At 38.1% G+C, this 21,643-nt stretch overlaps 1 protein-coding gene across 2 annotated transcripts in view; it reads left to right on the top strand.

Moving 5' to 3' along the window:
- Positions 1–21,131, top strand: part of ELMOD1 (ELMO domain containing 1) — a 76,543-nt gene extending 55,412 nt beyond the window's left edge. Inside the window, exons 7-12 of one of the 2 annotated variants that reach the window (XM_012495882.2) lie at positions 1,830–1,963; positions 4,697–4,765; positions 5,250–5,273; positions 8,519–8,569; positions 10,281–10,414; positions 19,370–20,134. In XM_012495882.2, coding sequence (XP_012351336.1) covers positions 1,830–1,963; positions 4,697–4,765; positions 5,250–5,273; positions 8,519–8,569; positions 10,281–10,414; positions 19,370–19,542 — 585 coding nt within the window. In that variant the 3' untranslated portion in view covers positions 19,543–20,134. Of the gene's footprint in view, positions 1–1,829; positions 1,964–4,696; positions 4,766–5,249; positions 5,274–8,518; positions 8,570–10,280; positions 10,415–19,369 lie in introns of both variants that reach the window. The other variant, XM_003253085.3, reaches the window with a different exon arrangement.
- The last annotated feature ends 512 nt before the right edge of the window (positions 21,132–21,643 follow it).

Raw genomic sequence — 21,643 nt, 5'->3', positions numbered from 1 at the left:
AGCCACTGCGCCCGGCCAGTTTCTGTTTTGATGAATGCACGGCACTGGCACATTCTTATATGAATTCTTTAAAAAGAGATTTTATATATTCATGCTTGATATTTTGCTTTCAAGCATGAGAGATCTACTTCCTATCTTTTTACCCTTTTTCTCTCGCCCTTTAGAGAAATCAAATTTACCTGTTGTGGCACTAACATAAAATATTGTATAATGTGAATAATAAGTAGTATTAGATTAATGTATAAAATAACATTAGTAAAATGAATAACAGCCTTTATTAGTATTTTCTGTCATTGAATATTATGTTTTACACTGTGTCAGGTATGTGACAATTTGATTTAGCAAGGTGTTTTGTGTATTACTGTTTCATTTAAGCTTTGTAATGTAAAATAAGCAATTTAGAAATTGAATTATTTCTGAAATAGTAGTAAGTAAATTTTACATTTGTGTTTATACCCTGTCGGTAATGAAGATGTAAGTCTAAATAGTAAACTTGCTTACATGACCATCTCTATTAGAAAAAACTAAGAGTCTGAGCATTACGTATTTATACAAATATGGGTCTCAGCATCTCTCTCAAGTAATGATATGTGCTGAATCTATCTTTCTACAGAAAACTTTAAAAAATAGAACCAGCTTATTAAGCAGTAAAGAGTATAATGCTTAAAATTTATAATTGTCCAATAATATATTAATAAAATTGATTTTAATTGAAATTACTTTTGGTAACTCTTAAAGATAATAATACATTTTGAGGTTTATTCATGAACATTACTGATATTCCTTCCTCCAGCTACATGATAATGTGATAATGTTTACTCTCATTCCTGTTATAGGTGAGACCTAAAACATGAAACTCGGCCAGGTGTGGTGGCTCATGCCTGTAATCCCAGCACTTTGGGAGGCTGAGGCAGGCGGATCACTTGAGGTCAGGAGTTTGAGACCAGCTGGCCAATGTGGTAAAACTCCGCCTCTACTAAAATTACAAAAATCAGTGAGGCATGGTGGTTCATGCCTGTAATCCCAGCTACTCCGGAGATGGAGGCGGGAGAATCACTTGAACCCAGGAGGCGGAGGTTGCAGTGAGCCGAAATCATGTGCCGCACTCCAGCCTGGGCAACGGAGTGAATCTCCAAAAAAAAAAAGGCAAAAAGAAACTCATGTCAGTTCATTTTTTTTTGTTTTTGGTTAATAATGCTGCTAAAAGTTTTGATATAACATTAAAGCATTTTCTGAGAATCTGAATATAGGTGGCCCTGAAATTTTTCCTCTTCTCTCTTTTCTTTATACTCTTAAATATTTTTGAGAGCACCAAAGAGCTTTTTTGTGGGAGATTATCTATCTAATCTATCTATCTATCTATCTATCTATCTATCTATCTATCTATCTACCTACCTACCTACTATCTAATTTCCCATTCAAAATTAAAATAGACTTTAAACATTAAAATATATAAGTACTCAATCTATTGCCTTCAGAGCAAAGATATCACAACATATTATGCATCCTTTGGAAAATTCAACTGTGTACTCATGAGACAATGAGAGCGAAAAGGCAAATAACTTCTTCTTTTATTATAAAATAGTTGTGTTTTGGTTTTGTTTTTATCTCTCAGACCCTCTGGAAAGGTCCTGGGAACCTCCAAGGAGGCTTCAGATCATACTTTGAGAAATGCTGTCATAAATAATTGAAAGATGATCACATCTTTAATTGTAATGTATTTGCATACATTCAGCTTTGCAAAGCTCCTCCTAATAATGTAGTTTACAAAATCTGAACCAATAGGAAAGGGTGTATCAACAGAGTAATTCTTTTTTTTTTTCCTACAGTTATGGAAATTCTTGAAGCCCAATACTCCACTGGAATCTCGGATTTCTAAGCAGTGGTGTGAAATTGGTTTCCAAGGTGATGACCCTAAAACAGATTTTCGAGGAATGGGACTTCTGGGACTGTACAATTTGCAGTAAGTAAAATGAAGGGCAGCTGAGTGTTCGAGTGATGTTTTGGTCTCCTCATACTGAAATGGCAAAAGTTGAGTAATTAGCTTCAAAAGGTACTTCCCATAAGACTAAGAAAACATTCAAGTCCCCTGAGAGGTCAGGTTCATAAAATGTTAAAAGTGTCTGCTACCTTCCTTGTATTTCAGCAAACTTCATGGATTTTTAAAGCAAATCTCAAATATATTTTAAAAATTGTTTTATTATTTAAAATTTTCACACACATGTAAAAACAGAGAAGATCGTAAAGAACACCCTGGTATAGATCATCCAGATTCAGTAATTGTTGACGTTTTCAAATATTCACAACATTTTTTTTGGCAGAAGGGTGTTAATGAAAATTCTACACCATCATTTCACCCTTCATATTTTAATGTGTAGTTCTAAAAAATATCAATATTACCTCACATTAACCACAATGCCATTATCACACCAAACACAATTAACAATGATTCCTTGGTGTCATCTTTATCCAGTCCATATTCAAATTTCCCAGTTCTCTCTAAAATACTTTTTACAGCTGGTTTGTCCTAGTGCACTTCCATGTAAGATCTACACATTGCACTTAGTTACTATGCCCTTTGGTCTTCTTAAATTAGATCAGTCTCTCTTGCTCTGTCCCTTCCTTTTGCCCCCTCCTCCATGTCATTACCTTCAAGATTTCAGAACAGTTGTCCTGTAATATGTCCCATGGTCTGGATTTGTCTGTTTGCACTTGTATCCGTCCCCTGTATTTCCTGAAAATTGGAGGTATGCAGACAGGCTTGAAGAGATTCAGGTTGACATCACAGTGGGAGGCCTTCAGTGTCCCTCCACTCTCAGCCCTGTGCTGCAACAAATCAGAGGGATCCCAGCCTGATGCCTCCAGTGTAAAGTCCACCATCAGCCTTTCTTCCTTCTATGATCTTTACTGAACCAATTAATTAATTGTATAAATAATGCTTTTCAATTTCTGTTATTTTTCCTGTAATTGTTGGCTGGAATTTTTAAAGACCTGGTTTCCTTATAGAGTATAGTTATTTGGTTTATCTGAAATACAGGCAGGACAGATACTCAATTTTTGTATTTGCTTACCAATTCTCAGAGTCAGTAGTTGGTAGCCTGGTTCCCTTGTTAGTCATCAATTTTTTTTTTTTTTTGCTCTCTCTATTTTTAAAACACCATTTGTTAACTCCTGTGTTTTTATATGTTTATTGTAACTCAACTAATTGTACTTGTTATTTTTTTCATGCTTTAATTCAGTCATGTGTAGTCATTATTTTTTGAGTCAAAGGGTCCTTTCAAGTTGGTTCTTGTGTCCTTTGACACTACCCTATTAGGGCAGTGATGTATTTTTAAAAGAAGTTAATTAAGCCTTACTCAGTCATTTTGGTGGCATCCCATTTTTCCCCTAGATCTTTCCCTTTATTTTAAATTTAAGAAGTTTAATAAGCACCCATTCTTTTATGAAACATTTTAATGTAATATTAATGAATGGAAAGTAAACATTAATGACAAAGACAATGTCACAGATAAGTGGATAAAGTCTGAGCTTTCAAATAACTGGGACAATTGGCCTTCCACTGAGAAAAATAAATTAAATCACTACCTCACCTCAGTTCACAAGTTGAAAGTCCAAAACAAGTCTTTCCTACTTTTAGAAGAAAATCGATATCTGAGTAAGGAGAGATCTCTTAAAGACACGAGCAAAAAAAGCATCAACTGGAAAAGAAGAATCAATAAATTTCACACATTAAAATCGAAAACTGCAGTAAGATAAGCCCCATAAACAAAGTAAAATGAGATAAGACTGACACTCACATAAATGATAAAGGATCTATGTTCAGTATATTATTCTCTATAAGGTTATTTGTCTTTTTTATTTGAAGACATTTTTAGACTCACTGAGCCAAAAAATATGAACAGATGAGACATAAAAGAGGAAACCCAGATAACTGACAAAAGTATGAAAAGAAACTCAGTCTCATTAACAACTATGAATGTGTGCATTACAATTGCTGACTTGGGTTTGAAATTTCCTGAGAGGAAATTCAAGAACTTCTTTTACCCTTTGGATTGATGCAGGAAATATACACACATCACATTAAATAATATGTGCTATTGTTTTATCATTGTCTCTATGAAGTACTTTTTAATGAATCGTTTTTGAGGGTGTGCAACTTTTTGTGTTTATTAGGAAACTTAACTACCTTTTCCTCTTAGAATAAAATGTTATTGTTTTTAACATATCTATACTCAGTAAGATATTTTCCATTCATCCAGAATTCAAATTCCCAGTGAATATTTGAAACATACCCTCTCTCATCTCCTCCAGTCTTTTCTTTCTTTCATCATGTCCCTTCACCAAGGCTTCTGCCTTCTGCCTCTAAACACCGAACTATTCGACCCCCTCTTCTATAACCCCTCTTCATAATAAAATCCTTGGTTCTCTGGGTAATGGCAAAGCTCTTAATTAAATTTTCAAAATCTACTGGATACATTCGTAAATCTATGTGGGTTTCACAGCTACACTACCATGTCATTACATTTGGAAAATTCTGTTGTGAAAAGCTGTTTGTTCCCTGGAGGAGCTGAAACAAGTGATAACCTTATGCCAGTATCCATCTCTGAATTCAAAATGACCTCGAATTGGATTAAAATGAATATATTCAGCAAGTAAGCAAGTATAGAATTACGGTTTTCTTTCCCTCCCGCTGCAGGTATTTCGCAGAAAGGGATGCCACAGCAGCTCAGCAGGTCCTGTCTGACTCTCTTCATCCAAAATGCAGGTAATTATTGAAAGTAACAGATGAATTAGGTTTTATGGGTTAGATCAAATGAACTTCATTCATCTCCTGCATGTATCTGTTGATGAGATTCTCAGGACAGTGAGGCTCAAAGCTTTTTCAAACAAGCCCTTGTAATAAATGCTGAGTTGGAGGGTTAAAACTTCGGGTACTCATTTCAAGATTTAGGATGTAAAGTGGCACCGTTCAGGTGAGATATGTATTTAAAGGACTGATAGAGTCACTAGTGTCCAGGAAGACTGAGGAGGTGGGCATGGAAGAAGGGCAGGGTCTGGGGGAAAGAGTCCAGAGACAAGAAAGATGACAGGGGAACAGAAGGAAGAATGGAAGTTAAGAAGTCAGGGACCAGGTGAGAACATCTGGAATTACTAAGGCTTTTTCTTTCTTTCTTTCTTGTAAAATTCTAGATTCTAAATTGTTTGCATTTTCATTTACTTTTCTAATTTTTTTCTTTGATTACATGAAGGGATATCACTAAAGAAGAAATAAGGTATTTTTTCTTTGTTTTTGTGTTTTATTGCTTTTATTTTGTCTTAGGATAAGTATGGGTAAGAATTTTTTTAAGGAACTCAATTTATTTGTTTCAAAAAGCCAATATTTTCAAACTTTTAATCTAATACAGTTAATTATAGCTGGGCTATGTTTTAACAAACTGAAAACCAGATGAGACTGAGCACTTGGAAAATGTCAAACAGTCTTTCTAGAGCCATGACAAAACCTGGTTGGAGAAACATTTTGAATACTCACCTAAAGGCTGAACACCTCACCACACCTATTCTGACTCCATTTACCCCCGAGAGGGGCATTTTATTTGGGAATTTTGTTGCACAGAATAACTTTGCTCTTCTATTAATATATCTAATTTGATTATTATAAATGGTAGTTTTTTGTGTGTGTGTTAGTCACTCTTCTTAGAAGGAGTTCCATTATTTTGCAATCATAGTTTTATATTACTTTTTTCTCCTCAGCATGATGGTAGATTAGTTGTTAGTATTCATGTTTGCTAAGTAAATCCAAAATATTATCAAAACCGTCTCAAGATTCAGGGATAGGTTGAGTTGGGCTTTTTTTTCCCCTCCACCTTACTATTTTACTCATTCTAGCTTCATTTGGCTAAGATTCATTAAGTCATATTACACTTCCCAAATTTACATTTGTAATATTTTATAAGATTAAAAATTCATTCCTTTAAGAAAACCACTACAGTCGTTTAGCTCTTTCTTGTTATACGGTTAAAATCAAGTGATATTAATTTTTTAACTACATCTTCTGAATTGATATTTCTGTAATGTAGAGACTCTGAACTCCCTCTAGTTAAAATTGGCTGGGGAGTCTTTCCATGCTCTCAGGTGGCATTTCCTGGAGGAACATCAGTCAGAAGACACGAGTCCTCTGCAGTCCTTGGAAAGTGACAATAAGCTCGCAATATTTCTGATTAACCATTGGAGGGGGACTGACTTTGTCTATGAGTCATTCTTAAAGAAAAGCTTTATAGTTGTATCTCCTGTGTCAGCCATCCAAGAGAAAGTATTTGAGGTTTGGGGTGACTACTCTTACTTAAAAAGAGACTAGCATTTGTGTGTGCATGCATATATGTGTAGTCATGTATAAAATTACCATACTTTATCCCTCAAATTACAATAAAATTGAATCAATAAAGTTCATGTATTAATTACTTCAAACTGATGGTAAATGTCATTGGATACAGATCAGAATGTTTCAAAATGCTACTGTCTTTCATTGATGTCTGATAAAAGTATATATGGATTGATTATATCAACGTAGGTTCTGTCAAGCCCTGAATATTTCAGGTGTTCAAGAGAGAAAAGTCAGTGTGTACTAAGGAAAGCTCTTTCCTGTCTATCCTTCAGCAAGCATGACACATGACTGCTCTTGTAAACATCCATTGGTTGAGTATTAAAGTAACTTGAGGGATAAAAGTGGATTCAAGTTAAAGGAGAAAGTTTTGACTATTAGTTTGTGTGTGTGTTTGTTTTCTCCCAACAAGGGGAATGCCATCTGTGTGGGCCAGGATATCCTATAAGTATCAAATAAGTAGAGATCATTGGCCTTTTCTTACATTTCCAATGCAGATAGAGATATGATTTAATAAATATGGAGACACTGTGTATTTATAAAGCTATGCTGAAGAGAAAATAGGTGCTTATAAATTCTTATATATAAAATTTCTTAAATTGCACACATACCTTATTTTAGTTTGGATATGAATCTTTAAGGTAAAAAAATCTCCTGATCTCCTGATTCCTCTTCAGCTGTTTGGTTTGTTAGCCAGAAGTTACACTTTAAAAATAGGTGGCACATTTTAATATGAATTAAAAACCGTCATTTTCAATTATAGCCATTTATGGAATAGAAAGTACACATTGTTAAATATCAATTCTGTGTAATGTCTTTGTGGTTGTGTGTTGTGTGTATTATATGCATGTCTTGTAATAAAATCTTTGCTGTGTGTTCTGGAGAATGCTCCTTTCTTCTAGTTAGATAGAGAGAAATTAAATATTCGTGATAACTAGTTTTTATATTGTATTGAGTTCAAATGCAAACTACAGTTTATACAATTTATACAAATTTTATATATAAGAGTTTATAAGCACCCATTTTTCTCTTCAACAAAGCTTTATAAATAAATGGTGCCTCCTTATTTGTTAAATTACATCTCTATCTGCATTGGAAATATAAGAAAAGGCCATATGACCTTAGTGTAAAATACTGAATAAAGGTTACATCAGTCACAGGGAAGAATGGAACATGAGTCCTGCCGCCTTCTGTTGGCTGTATGGTGGGGAGTGGGAGTGGGGCAGATGCACACAGAGTAATAGAATGTAGGGCACAGTGAGCCGAGATTGCACCACCACACTCCAGCCTGGATGACAGAGCGAGGCCAAGAAAGAGAGAGAGAGAGAGAGAGAGAGCATTTTCAGAATGCTTCTATGATAGAAATCTTTTTTCAAACAGTCTTATTCAGAAGCTCAAATTATAAAAACAGATGAAAATGGAGCTGCTGTGGCTTACTGACTTAGCTTAGCCAGAAGAAATACCACAGCACTTATTGGGACAGAATTTTTAAAACCTGTAAATGCTCTCTCCCTCCCTCCCTCCTCTCTCCCTCCCTTGCTTCCTTTATTTCTTCCTTCCTTGCTTCCCCTGCTCCCCGCCTCTCCTCCCTCTCCTCCTTTCCTTACCTTCCTTACTTCCCTCCCTCCTTCCTTTCTTCTTTTCTTTCTTTTACTAACTCAATAATTTACTTATCCATGAACATTTATTTGGCATCTACCATGTACCAGGCATCACAAATAATATAATAACATTATTTATAATATTATTATAGTATGGTGAATAGGATAAACACCACTGGGTAAAACCAAACAAAATGCAGTAGGGAATCATGAGAGAGTGAGGCAACATCTAGTTACCTCACTAAATGTTTCAGGAAGGACAGGTTTGATCATTAATGATAGTGCAAAAGAATAGCTTAATGTTTGGCCTTTAGGGCTGTCTCCCGTGGCTATACTAAAGTGGATAGGAGGTAAATAGCATGGTCTTAAATAATTCCATTTCTGACCTCCATATAAATTGTACTGTGGCTTAGCATTTGTTGGATAACTGAGCTACAGACATCTCTGCATATAGTTAACAGTTTTAACATAAGCATTAAAAGAGAACAAGTACCAATTAGAGGTTAAATCTGACTTACTTATTCATTCATCCATTCAGCAAATTCAGCAAAGCAGAATGGGAGAAGAAAAGGATGGATAAGGCAATTGGGTGAGTATGGGATCTCACATGGAAAGATGGTCCGTCTGAAACAGAACCAGAACTAGAACTAGAGTATCATGAAAGACAAGGCTGAAACTCTACTTGTCCTAATAGAAGTATACAATCTGGTTAAAATGTTTAAAGCACCCTTTTATATGTTTGTGGATTTATCTGTATGGTTATATGATATTACTTTGCCTATGAACAACTGACAAGGTAGAAAGTTGTAAATCATAAGGAAATGATTTTCAGAAATCACTTAGAATTGTGTTTGGGGCCGGGCACGGTGGCTCACGCCTGTAATCCCAGCACTTTGGGAGGCTGAGGCGGGCAGATCACGAGGTCAGGAGATCGAGACCATCCTGGCTAACATGGTGAAACCCCGTCTCTACTAAAAATACAAAAAATTAGCCGGGCGTGGTGGCCGGCACCTGTAGTCCCAGCTACTCGGGAGGCTGAGGCAGGAGAATGGCGTGAACCTGGGAGGTGGAGCTTGCAGTGAGCCGAGATCACGCAACTGCACTCCAGCCTGGGCGACAGAGTGAGACTGTCTCAAAAAAAAAAAAAAAAAAAAAAATTGTGTTTGGTAGTTTTCTTTTAAGGATTTTACCAAACATTGGGCAATTTGATAAAAATTTATTTTAGTTTTTTTATAATGCCCCATATTATCCAAAAATATTTCTGAACAGAGAATTTTTTTCTGTGCTGGATTTATATTAGCAGAGAGGATTTAAGAACTCAGGTTCCGTTAATTTTTGGTAAACATGTAAATAAGGAACTAGAAAATATACATTTGTTAAGATCCTTATTTACATTTTTCTCATCATAAAAGTAATATACAATTTATTACAGAAAAGTAAACAAAAAATCACCCCAATCTTATTACTCTAGCATACTCATGTTAATATTTTGTGGCATCTTATTTTAGTTTTTTTCTTGCACATCTGTGTGTATATAATAAAATGGCTTGCTCTATCCATAATGTTTTATATCCTGCTGAAATCGTCTTTAAGAAGATAGTTTTAATCAGGTGTAGTATATTATATGAGATTACCATAATTTATTTTGCTATCTGTCTTCTTTAGGATATTTGAATAGTTTCCATGTCGTTGCCATTATTTAAAATGCTGTAATGAATTATATCTATAAAGCTTTGTCCACTTCGGATTTTTTTTCTGTCATATATTTGGAAATGGAAAGGTCAAAGTATATGAACTACCAATTCTCTTGATACACGTTACTGAAATTTTCTGCTAAATTACCAAAGTCAAGGTTTTGATAGGGTGGGGATGGAAGGGTGACCTGCCACTCTGATAATTTAATAGTAAGTTAAATATCAGATTATCCATTATTGAAATGCCTTTTTTTTTTTTTTGTAAAGTGAAATCACGTTTACTAAGACAGCAAAAGAATAAAAGAAAAGAATGGCTACTCCATGGGTAGAGCAGCCCCAAGGGCTGCTGGTTGGCTATTTTTATGGTTATTTCTTGATTATTTGCTGAACAAGGGCTAGAATATTCATGAGTTTTCTGGGAAAGGGGTGGGCAATTCCCAGAACTGAGGGTTCTTCCCCTTTTAGACCACAGATCTAACTTCTTGACATTACCATGGCATTTGTACACGGTCATGGCACTGGTAGGAGTGTCTTTTAGCATGCTAATGGGAAATGCTTATTTCTTATATGTGACACACAGTTGGTTTTGTGGTTTATACTTTATAGGTACTCATTTGCAATTGTGGGCATCAATATAACTGACCTGGCATATAATCTACTGGTCAGCGGAGCTCTAAAAACCCATTTCTACAATATCGCCCCAGAAGCTCCAACATTGTCTCACTTTCAGCAAACATTCTGTAAGTATCCTGTTGTATAATTATCAATATAGGTTTCTACGCTGGGCACGGTGGCTCATGCCTGTAATCCCAGCACTTTGGGAGGCCAAGGCGGGTGGATTGCCAGAGCTCAGGAGTTCAAGACCAGCTTGGCCAGCATGGTGAAACCCCATCTGTACTAAAAATAGAAAAATTAGCCAGGCATGGTGATGCGCACCTGTAATCTCATCTACTTGGGAGGCTGAGGCAGGATAATTACTTGAACCCGGGAGATGGAGGTTGCAATGAGCTGAGATCGTGCCACTGCACTCCAGCCTGGACAACAGAGTGAGACTCCATCTCAAAAAAAATTATATATATGTATATTATATATATTATATAATATAATATATTATATTACATATTTTATATTTTATATATATATATATGTAGAGAGAGAGAGAGAGAGAGAGATTTCTATAGAACACTCCAGACAAGGGTCGAAGCTGAGAGATCTTTGTGATTTGGCTGCTTTGGAGCCTTTGAACTTCCTCTATTGGTTCTGATTTTTTTTGTTTTCTCATTCAAAAATCTACACTTATATTTTCAGGCATGGTAAATTCTCTTTCCTGCTCTTGCATAATCTCCAGTGTATCCCCTTCTGGTCTGACTCAAAGACATCATGGGTGTTTCTCTCCCTCTGATCCTCATGGCATAGCACTTAAGAGTACAGGTTCTGAAGACAGCCTGAGTTAATTTGCAGATCTATGTTTTAGCAGAAATGAAATCTCCAAGAAGGATTAGAAGATAAAGTTGAAACTCTCCTAGAAAGTAGAACAAAAAGGCATAGATGAAAAATAGAAAATAAAAGAGGTTGTCAAATTAATGGATCATTCTATGAGGTCTTGTGTCTGAATAATAGAAGTGCCAGAAAAATAGTGGTGAAAACTAAGGAAGGGGAATCAAAGAAATAAATTAAGAAAAATTTTCAGAACTGAAGTATGAGTTTTCATACTTAAAGTAATAAGCACCTACATAATAGATTAATGTATACCCACACCAAGGTTCTAATCATTGTGAAATTTAATGATATTGGAAAGAGATGACCCCAAAAACTTCCAAAGCTGTCACAATGAATTGGGAATCAAGATGACACTGGACTTCTCAACAGCAACATTGTATGTATATTTTGAAGACAATATTCTAAAAAATTAGAATATTGTCTTCAAAAGTTAAGAGAGACTGGGCACTGCACATCATACCTGTAATCCCAGCAGTTTGGGAGGCTGAGGTGGGAGGATTGCTTGAGCCCAGGAGTTTGAGACCAGCCCAGGCAACATAGCAAGACCCTGTCTCTACAAAAAATAAAACATTAGCCAGCTGTAGTCCCAGCCACTCAAGAGGCTGAGGTGAGAAGATCACTTGAGCCTAAGGAGGTCAAGGCTGCTGTGAGCTATGATTGTGCCACTGCACTCCAGCCTGGGTGACAGAGCAAGACCCCATCTCAATCAATCAGTCAATCAAAGTTAAGAGAATATCTTTTAAAAGTAAGAGAATATGATTTCCAGTTTAGAATTTTATACACAGTATAACTTACTACCTTACCAATCAAGTATGGGAGTAGAATAAAGACAGTTTCTTAGTGCAAGGTCTTAAACTTTACTTCCCTATACCTTTATCAGGAAGCTTATTTCCACAAAGTTAGAGAATAATCCTAAAGGAATAAATGGGGTCTAGAAAATACGAAATCTATCCCAGGAGAGCAGTGAAGGGAAAGCCCAAAATATCTGTGCAATTGGCTGCAAATAATAAATCTAGATTCTAGAAGGTCAGAAGGCTGTGGGAGAGACTCTTTGAAGAACATGAAATTGACAGAATATTACCATGTTTGAACACATTGAGAAGACATTGGCATATATAGGAGACAGTTTAGGCTTAAATTAAGGGGGAAGCCGGGCAAATAAACAAAAGAAGGCAGTTATTAATACAAAGGAAAGAAAAGGGTGAGAAAATAAGTGACTATGTGTCTGGGGTGAGTGAGCGGGAGCTAAATCTTTATCTTCTATAAAGAAAAAAAATTTTTAATCAAGTAATGGAAAGCATGTTGATTAGAGCTATGAAGATCAATAACCAAAATAATCAGCTAAAAGAATTGAAATACTGCTTTAGGAAAGCAGGAATTAGGGCAGGAGACTGCTTTTTTTTGTTTTGGGGGGTTTTTTGGTTTTTTGTTTTTGTAACAAGACCTGTTAAACTATTTGATTCTGAACAATGTGCATGTGTGACTTAGATAAAAATGAAAAGTAAATTATAAAACACATATACTTTACAACTTGTTAATGGAAAATGTAAGTCCCTTACATACATTATCACAGCTCCTGCTTTGATAATTGGATGATTATATTCACTCCTATAAAAATTCTGAGCATCTCCAGCAAATACGATTGAGATTTTACTATGGATTAGGTTCTATGCTGAGGAAGACAGGCATTTAAACAAATACTTAAAATGTAGTGGGTACAGCATTATCTTCAGGGAAACAAAAAAGTCTTTAAAAAAATAAAATGTAGTGGGAAGAATTTAGTGATTGAGGAAGTAAAGGTACTGCTTCTAAAAATTGGAAAAGTTGCCGGCACAGTGGCCCACACCTGTAATCCCAGCACTTTGGGAGGCCAAGAAGGGCAGATCACTTGAGGTCAGGAGTTTAAGACCAGCCTGATCAAAAGGGTGAAACCGTGTCTCTATGAAAAATACAAAAATTAGCCAGGTGTGATGGTGCACACCTGTAATCCCAGCTACTCAGGAGGCTGAGGCACGAGAATCTCTTGAAACCACAAGGTGGAGGTTGTAGTGAGCCGAGATTGCGCCACTGCACTCCAGCCTGGGTGACAGGGTGAGACTGCATCTCATAAATAAATAAATATTGAAAAAGTCTGTGACTGCCTTAGCTCACTCAGCCTGGAAGTCAGGGAAGTTTCTCCAAAGCAAATGCCACTTTTGAAGAGACCCAAAAAATGAGTGGCAGGAAATAAGGCAATGGTGGCTGAGTGGTCCAGTGAAGGCCATAAAGCAAAAGAGTATGTGGATTTAAGAAATAGAGCATAGGGTTTGCCGGGTGGTGACCAGAGATGGCACTGGAAGCCTAAGAGCAGGATGGAGGGCAGTCCTGAAGAGCTCTGTAAGCCACGTCAAAGAGCATCAACATCCAGATAAAGAAAGCCTCTTGCCGTGTTTCCCTAGCCCCTTATACTTGCCCTATTCTGTATTTACCATGCTCATTAGGGAAATCAGGGAAGTAGTTTTGAGGGAAGGTAGAGTGAGTTTAGTTTTAGGCATACTGAGGGTGAGCTGCTCTTGGGAAATCCGTATGGAGCTGCAGATTGGGCATTCTCATAAGGTAGGGCTCTGGAGTGCTGAAGGATTAGAAAGGCTCAAGCTACAGATTTGTGACTAATTAGCACCCGGGAGAATATCAGAGCCACACAGTGGGGGAGCACTCCCAGGAAAAAGTCAAAGTTAGAATCGTAAAGAATTGGCATTTAAGGGCAGGTTTCACTGCTGTATCCTCAGCATAAAACCTGGTACAGGGTAGAGGTGCTCAGTAACGGGTGGGTGGGTGGGTGGATGGATGGATGGATGCATGGATGGATGGATGGATATATGGAAGGCTGAAATACTGGCTGATGTTTTTTGCAGGAGAAAGGATAGTCTAGTTTCTGTGGGAAATTTTAGCATTAGGCTGGGCACGGTGGCTCACACCTGTAATCTCAGCACTTTGGGAGGCTGAGGCAGGACAATCACTTGAGCCCAGGAGTTCGAGACCAACCTGGGTAACATGGTGAAACCCCATCTCTACAAAAGAAAAAAAAAAATATTAGTCTTGGCCTGGATTGATATGCTTCCAAGAGAATCCTAGCCCAGATGAGCAAGTATGCAATAGGATTACATATTTCCGAAGGCCCTCATCAGGTTTTGGAAGCAGCAGCAATCCCCCCATGGATTGTGGTGTATGTAGGCAGAGAGACTCAGGCCTCTCTAAGGGAAACCAACTGTGCCCTAGATTCATTGTTCCTCAATCAGACATGATCAGTTCTGCACGTCTCCTCTGTAATATTCTTGGAATTACCTGTGTCCTTGCATATGTCTCTGCTCTCTACTAACCAAATGCAGTGAAGCAAAACCAAGACATTCAAGCAGCAACAAATATGCTGCAGGCTGGAGTCAGAGAGTCAAATTAGTATTCAAAACAAGTATTCCATCTAGGTAGAAGAATATAAGAATATAATAGCTCCATCCTTCTGACTTTACAGTATTATTCGGTGAACACTGAGCTGCCAAGGCACTATGTTACAAAAATTGCATTCAGTCTAAAGCTCCACTGAACACACAGCCCCATTGAAATGGAGTGAGGTTAGGTGTAATGAGCAGAAGGGAAAGTACAAAGGCCAGAAGAGGAAAAGGAAACTATTTTTTTCTTTGACCTCCAAAAGAAGGAACTATTCCGTAGGAATAAGAACCAGAGAAACAGAATGTACTGGAAAAGGCAGCCTATTGCCGTGGTGAAAAGTCAGCTGGTTTCAGGCCCTGGTTTCCAGCTTCCAGCTGTACCTGTTATTGTAGACCATTCAAGGAACTCATCTGAGCCCAATATCTGCATCTGAAAGATGGAGATGTAATATCTGTGTTACCTACTCCACAAAGCTGTTGTAAGAATGCAATGAGATGGTGGGAAATAGCTTGGCCTCTGTTTTCTCCTCTTCTTTCCATGCCACTTTGTTAGCTTCCGTAGTGAACAAATCATCAGCTGCAATTATATTCCTGTTTGCCTCTCTCCAAAAGACCCAGCATTAGGGAGCACAGGAAGTCTGCCTTTTTCTTCATCCGCAATACCTAGTACTGTGTCTGTTTCATATTTGTTCATCGGCAGATGAGTTAACTGACAGATCAGACCAAATGAATTTTTGAACACTGTAATTTATATAAGTGAGTGGAGTTTTATGACTATAATATGCACCTCGGAAGCCAGACCACCATTTCTGCATTTTGATTAAGATCATGTTACATGGTCTCTAATTATTTTCCTGATGGGATAGAGAAAGAGAGTCCCAGGGAATCAGTCTTCAATCTTCGGAGGAAGAATCCTGAGCATGGTATCAGATTATGAGCCAGCCCCTCCTCTACCCTTACCCAAGCCCTTTAAACCTTTCAAGATGTTTTTCTATAATTGTGTGTAAGGTAGGAAAATGGGGAAACCAAATGAATCCACATTCTTCTGTAACTGTGCCACACTACATCACCTTTAGAGTGAGTTGCCAATATTCCTGCACATTGTAGAAAGGTGAACATTTATGTATATTGCAGAAAAATGAATTCTTCATTAAAAGATGATTTTTCATATTGCCTGTTTATCATTGTCAACAGGAGAAAAGATGCTGTTACTCATGAAATACTAATGAGATGCATTATCGATGATTTTAATTCATAGTATTGGAAACCTGACTCTATGTACAAAATAGCTGTGTTTATTTGAGCTCAGAGACCAGTCAGGAAAATTTATGTATGTATTTTATATAGTAAGGAAAGAAGGAATTATAAATTATCATAGATTTATTTTAGAACCATAAAAATTATATTTAGAAGGAAGCCAAGGAAACTTTCTTTTTAAAAAGAGAATCTTCTTGACCAAAGTTCTCAACTTTAGTGACACAAGTTTCGTCTTATTGAATTGCAAGTCTGGTTAAATCTGGGAGGATCTGCATTTTTAACAAGTACCCCAGATCATTCTTGGAATATTTTAGGAGTTTGCCCAGTGACTGAAATGGACAGGTGATTGAATTCTTTTGGTTGGTTGAATAAGATACCGAGATCAGAGGAAACAAGTTTCTGTTGATGTGCACATTTTTCCACACATAGCTAGTATGACAACCAGATGACAAACAGGCGCCAAATCATGGCATATGAGAAATGGTGAGGAGAAGCAGGGAAAGAGAAAAGCTCGGGGCATAAAGCACACTTCAAACACTTGAGTTAGAGAAGGATTGAAGTTGTTCTGTGAAATACAGGGCAACAGATTTAGGCCCAGAATGAGGAAGAAACTTTATTTGTTTGTTTGTTTTTTAGAGACAGAGTCTCTCTCTCTCTTGCTCAGGCTGGAGTGCAGTGGCACCATCCTAGCTCACTGCAGCCTCAAACTCCTGGGCTCAAGTGATCCTCCCGCCTCAGCCTCCCAAGTAGCTGGGACAACAGATGCAAGCCACCATAGCTAGCTTATTCTAAAAAACTTTTTGTGGCCAAGCACGGTGGCTCATGCCTGTAATCCCAGCATTTTGGGAGGCCAAGGCGGGCAGATCACCTGAGGTTGGGAGTTCAAGACCAGCCTGACCAACATGGAGAACCCCTGTCTCTACTAAAAATACAAAATCGGCCAGATATGGTGGCGCATGCCTGTAATGCCAGCTACTTAGGAGGCTGAGGCAGGAGAATTGCTTGAACCCGGGAGGCAGAGGTTGTGGTGAGCCAAGATCGTGCCATTGCACTCCAGCCTGGGCAACAAGAGCAAAACCCTGTCTCAAAAAAAAAAAAAAACTTTTTGTAAGCCAGGCGTGGTGGCTCAGACCTGTAATCTCAGCACTTTGGGTGGCCGAGGCAGGTGGATCACTTGGGGTTAGGAGTTCAAGACCAACCCAGCCAACATGGTTAAACCCCATCTCTACCAAAAATACAAAAATGAGCCAGGCGTGGTGGCACACGCTCGAATTGCTTGAACCTGGGAGAATTACTTGAACCTGGGAGGTGGAGGCTGCAGTGAGCTGAGATTCGCCACTGTGCTCCAGCCTGGGCAACAGAGCAAGACCCTGTCTCAAAAAAATTTTTTTTTGTAGAAACGGGGTCTTCCTGTGTTGCCCAGGCTGGCCTCAAACCCCTGGCCTCAAGTGATCCTCCTGCCTTGGCTTTCTAAAGTGTTGGGATTACAGGTGTGAGCCACAGTGCCTGGCAAGAAACAAGCTTTTAAGAATCAGGTTCCTCATCCAAGGAACAAACAGTCAGTGTTGTCACCAGAGAAGTTCAAGCCTGAATGCTGCCTCCGGGAATCCAAGCATCAGATGAAGAGAGACAGAGGAGATGGCTTCTGGGGTGACTGATACTTCTGATTTGGGCCTTTTCTGATGTGTTCAGGTTCCCATGACAGTGATAGTGGGGCCCTGGCTTGTGTAACCTCAAGGCCAGTAGGGTGATGGTTGGTGTGTGCCCTCATCAGAAATGTTAAAAACAGTCAATTCTAGTTTGTGAAGGGCCCAAGGGCAGGCTAGTCCTAAAAGAAATGGCATAAGCCAGGCACAGTGGTATGTGCCTGAGTCCCAGCTATTTGGGTGGCTGAGGCAGCAGGATCACATGAGGCCAGGAGCTCAAGGACAGCCTGAGCAACATCGCAAGATCTTTCCTCCAAAAAATTAATAAACTTAAAAAAAAAAAGAAATGGAACAGTCAACCCAACCCTCCTTCTCCTACATTTACAGAGAGACCACATACTTAAACAAATATAAGCATGCTTAACAATGTAATGAGACAAGTAACCAGAGGGAAGGGTCTGTGGAAGTGGACCAGCAGCCGGCCATCTGTGTTGGGGGCAGTGAAGGTCACTCCTAATTTTGTATTAAAATAAAATATGAGTAAAGATTTTTTAAAATGTATGAAATTATGTTGAGCATTTTTCCATACATAGCTAGTTACCAGAAAAAACAAAAAGTATTGATTTTTTTTTTGTACTATTAGAATTAAGTATGTTTATTCCAAATTCTCTTCTCATCCTCCCCTTCCCCATTTTCATTTATGCATGCAGGTGGAAAAGCAAGGATTCAAGCCAGGTTTCTGGCTCCAGAATCCTGTCTTCTATTTTCTACCTCCTTCTAATGTTAAGACAAAGAAAATTTTGCATAATCTTTGTTTTTCTTTTGTCTTCTTTTTCTCTTTTTGAGACAGGTATCACTCTGTCACCAAGGCTGGAGTGCAGTGGCACAATCATAGCTCACTGCGGCCTTGACCTCCTGAGCTCAGGTGATCCACCTCAGCCTCCCAAACAACTGGGACTACAGGCATGTGCCACCATGCCTGGCTGTTTTTCTTTTTTGAAACTAGGATTACTTCCTTAAGTACTTTTCTTTCTAATACATAGAGTCACCTGAGCTTGTAGTAGTTTACTACCTATAAGTATCTAGTATTTTAAAAAAAAAACACACTATGCATATTTCAATACTAAATGTGATAGATAAAAATAATTAAACAAATATGGTAGTGGGAGGGGGCATAATGGGGAACAAAGCACAATGAATAGGTTCTTATATCAAATACTTAACATTTATTCCCCAAATTGTTTCAATCCAGATCACTCGTGGATAGCATTTTTGAGATACCAGAGGATTTGAATATGAAATTATTGCTTCAGAGCAAGGAAGTCTTATTAACAATTTCATGTGGTTTAATGACCAGTCTGTGTTGTTCAGGGTTGATTTACAATTTTTATTGTCTCATAATAGAGTGTCAGAATGCATTTGTTTGATTTGTCGGGGTAACTGAAAACTTTAGTTACATCAAATATCAAGAGAATAAAGGCTGAGTGTGGTGATTTTGAAAAGTTCGACCGTTTCATTAATTTAATTAGGAGGAGAAGGATGAAGTAGTCACTGTCAGCCTTTCAGAAAACGTTCCCGATGCGATTCATATTCAAGAGATGGCAGAACTGATTTTGTCTTCCTGCTTGGGAAGAGTGAGAATGATTCCAGGGCCAATTGCAAAAAGCTTGCAGATTGGTAGGCTTCAACTGCACTGATTTTAAAGAATAATCTTAAACAGTGGTATTTTCTAGATTTTGATGTCTTCTTTGAGCTCCATGGTTGCTGTGGCTTGGTTCAGCATCTCCCTCAGCATTCAGAATGATTTTGAATGTGATTAAGGATTTTTTTTCCTCCTGCATTCTTATCATTGTATTGTCTCCAACAGGCTATTTGATGCATGAATTTCACAAGTTTTGGATCGAAGAGGACCCCATGGACATAATGGAATTTAACCGTGTGAGGGAGAAATTCCGCAAGAGGATCATCAAACAGCTGCAGAACCCAGACATGGCTCTGTGCCCACATTTTGCTGCCTCAGAAGGTTTAATCAACATGTAGTTGCCCACGCCAGTTTTAATGGATACCCTGGAACACTGCCTCATTGTCTTGTTAGATCTCTGCTTAGGTCGCAGCTCACGCATTGAATGCACACAGTGATTGTATGCATGCCTTTTGGTACAGTGTTTTCATCTCTTGGTCATAATTCCGAGATCCCCAGAGACTACTGTTTCTGGAGTATCTGTCATCCAGTGACTGCTCATATTGTGGCATTATGCAGTGTTACATCTTGCCTTGATACCCAGGTATGGAGAGAGTTTTCTATTTTTTTAGACATTTTTTCCTCTCCCTCATAATTCAGCATTAAAGAATTGTATTTCTCTAGCTGTATTTTGTATGTAAGAAGTTTAGCTGAATCTCATTCTGTGAAAGACTTTTAATTTATTGATATGTTTCATGACTACTGCTGCTAGCTTTTCAAGCCAGGTTCATGCTTGGACCTCATTCTGATAAAGTATAAGACTTTAAAATAATACAAAACAGGGCTGGGTGCAGTGGCTCACACCTGTAATCCCAGCACTTTGGGAAGCTGAGGCGGGCGGATCACAAGATCAAGAGATCGAGACCATCCTGGCCCACATGGTGAAACCCCACCTCTACTAAAAATTACAAAAATTAGCTGGGCGTGGTGGCAGGTGCCTGTAATCCCAGCTACTCAGCAGGCTGAGGCAGAAGAATCGCTTGAACCCGGGAGGTGGAGATCGCAGTGAGCCGAGATCATACCACTGCACTCCAGCCTGGTGACAGAGCAAGACTCCATCTCAAAAATAAATAAATAAATAAATAAATAAATAAATAAATAAATAAATAAATAAAATAATACAGACAGACACATGATAAGCCAAACTGTTCCTGCAAACATAGCTACACTTCATGAAAATGTCATGAGGCTCACAAGAAGTAACTTTAGGTAGGAGCTGTTTTTGTTTGAAGTACTGCAGAATTATATTGTAACTTCCCTTCGCCCCAGTTGCAATTGTGTCATAGTCATCTGTATATCAAACTATTTTATTCTCATAACTTCACTGGCTTGGATGCCTAAGTGTATGATGCTTGAAGCCTCAGAAAAGAAATAAGCATATTTCAAAAGCTGCAAAAGGTTTTTCACTGCCTGCCTCTTGCGGAACGGGGTTACACCCTAGCACTGTTCTGATCCAAGCATACTTGCTTGAGGAACTAAGTGCTGACTAGTTTGTTTTCTATGTCAAGGGGCAATATTAAAAAACAATTTGCAAGAAAATATGTTTCCAGAGAGCAACCTAAGCTAAGTCACTCTGCGATATTTCTTGAAAATAATGACCTTGTCTTGTATCAGTGGAAGAAGTAAATTGCTTAGAAAGGGAAAAGTCGAATTGTTCCAGAACTGCTAAAAATCATTTGAAAAACCGTGATTTAGTTTGGAATTATGATTGTAGTCTGTTGAATAGTATTTACCATGGCATTTCATACCCATGGTATTTTATACCTTCTGACTACCAATTTTAGTATTATTAGATGTTTGTGTAACCACTTGCTTATTTAAATGAATTTTGAGTACTGCCTAACTGTCAGTTACATGAATAAATTACATGTCATTCTACTGTAACGTACAGTGGATTTCATATTAATATTTTTGTGCTCGTACAGCTTCTGAATATGCAAATATGTGAGTGAATAGAATGTCAAAGACAGACAACCTGGAGCTGACTATAAATCACGCCATCATTCACAGCCAGAGTCAGCAGGTTCATAACTTCCTAGGAAACCTGGCTTGGCTGTTGCTAGATAAAGCAGAAACATTAACTACCCGTTGTTTTCTTGTCCTTTCTCTCCCTTCTGGGACTGTGTTATTCTTTCCCTTTCAGCCACGTACCAGGTGGCAGCATTTTGCATTGCCTTTCTTATGGCCCTGTGTCCCTTCTTAGAATGAGGAAGGGAAAGAGTTGATTAGCACATGGTGGATACCATGAGTAATGACAAGAATGTATATTCCTCTCCCGAGTAAGGGAGAACTTGTCAGCCTAGTTCCTCAGGCCTGCCTGAGGAGCCCTGAATTTCCACCGTATCTGCAGCTGCTGTAGGTGAAGGCATTATTCCACATGCAGTCCAGCCTTTGCCAGCC

Source organism: Nomascus leucogenys, chromosome 15, assembly GCF_006542625.1.
Source record: "Nomascus leucogenys isolate Asia chromosome 15, Asia_NLE_v1, whole genome shotgun sequence".
NCBI classification, from domain to species: Eukaryota; Metazoa; Chordata; class Mammalia; order Primates; family Hylobatidae; genus Nomascus; species Nomascus leucogenys.
The sequence above is the reverse complement of the archived record's forward strand: the minus strand, read 5'-3'. Positions and strand labels throughout refer to the sequence as shown.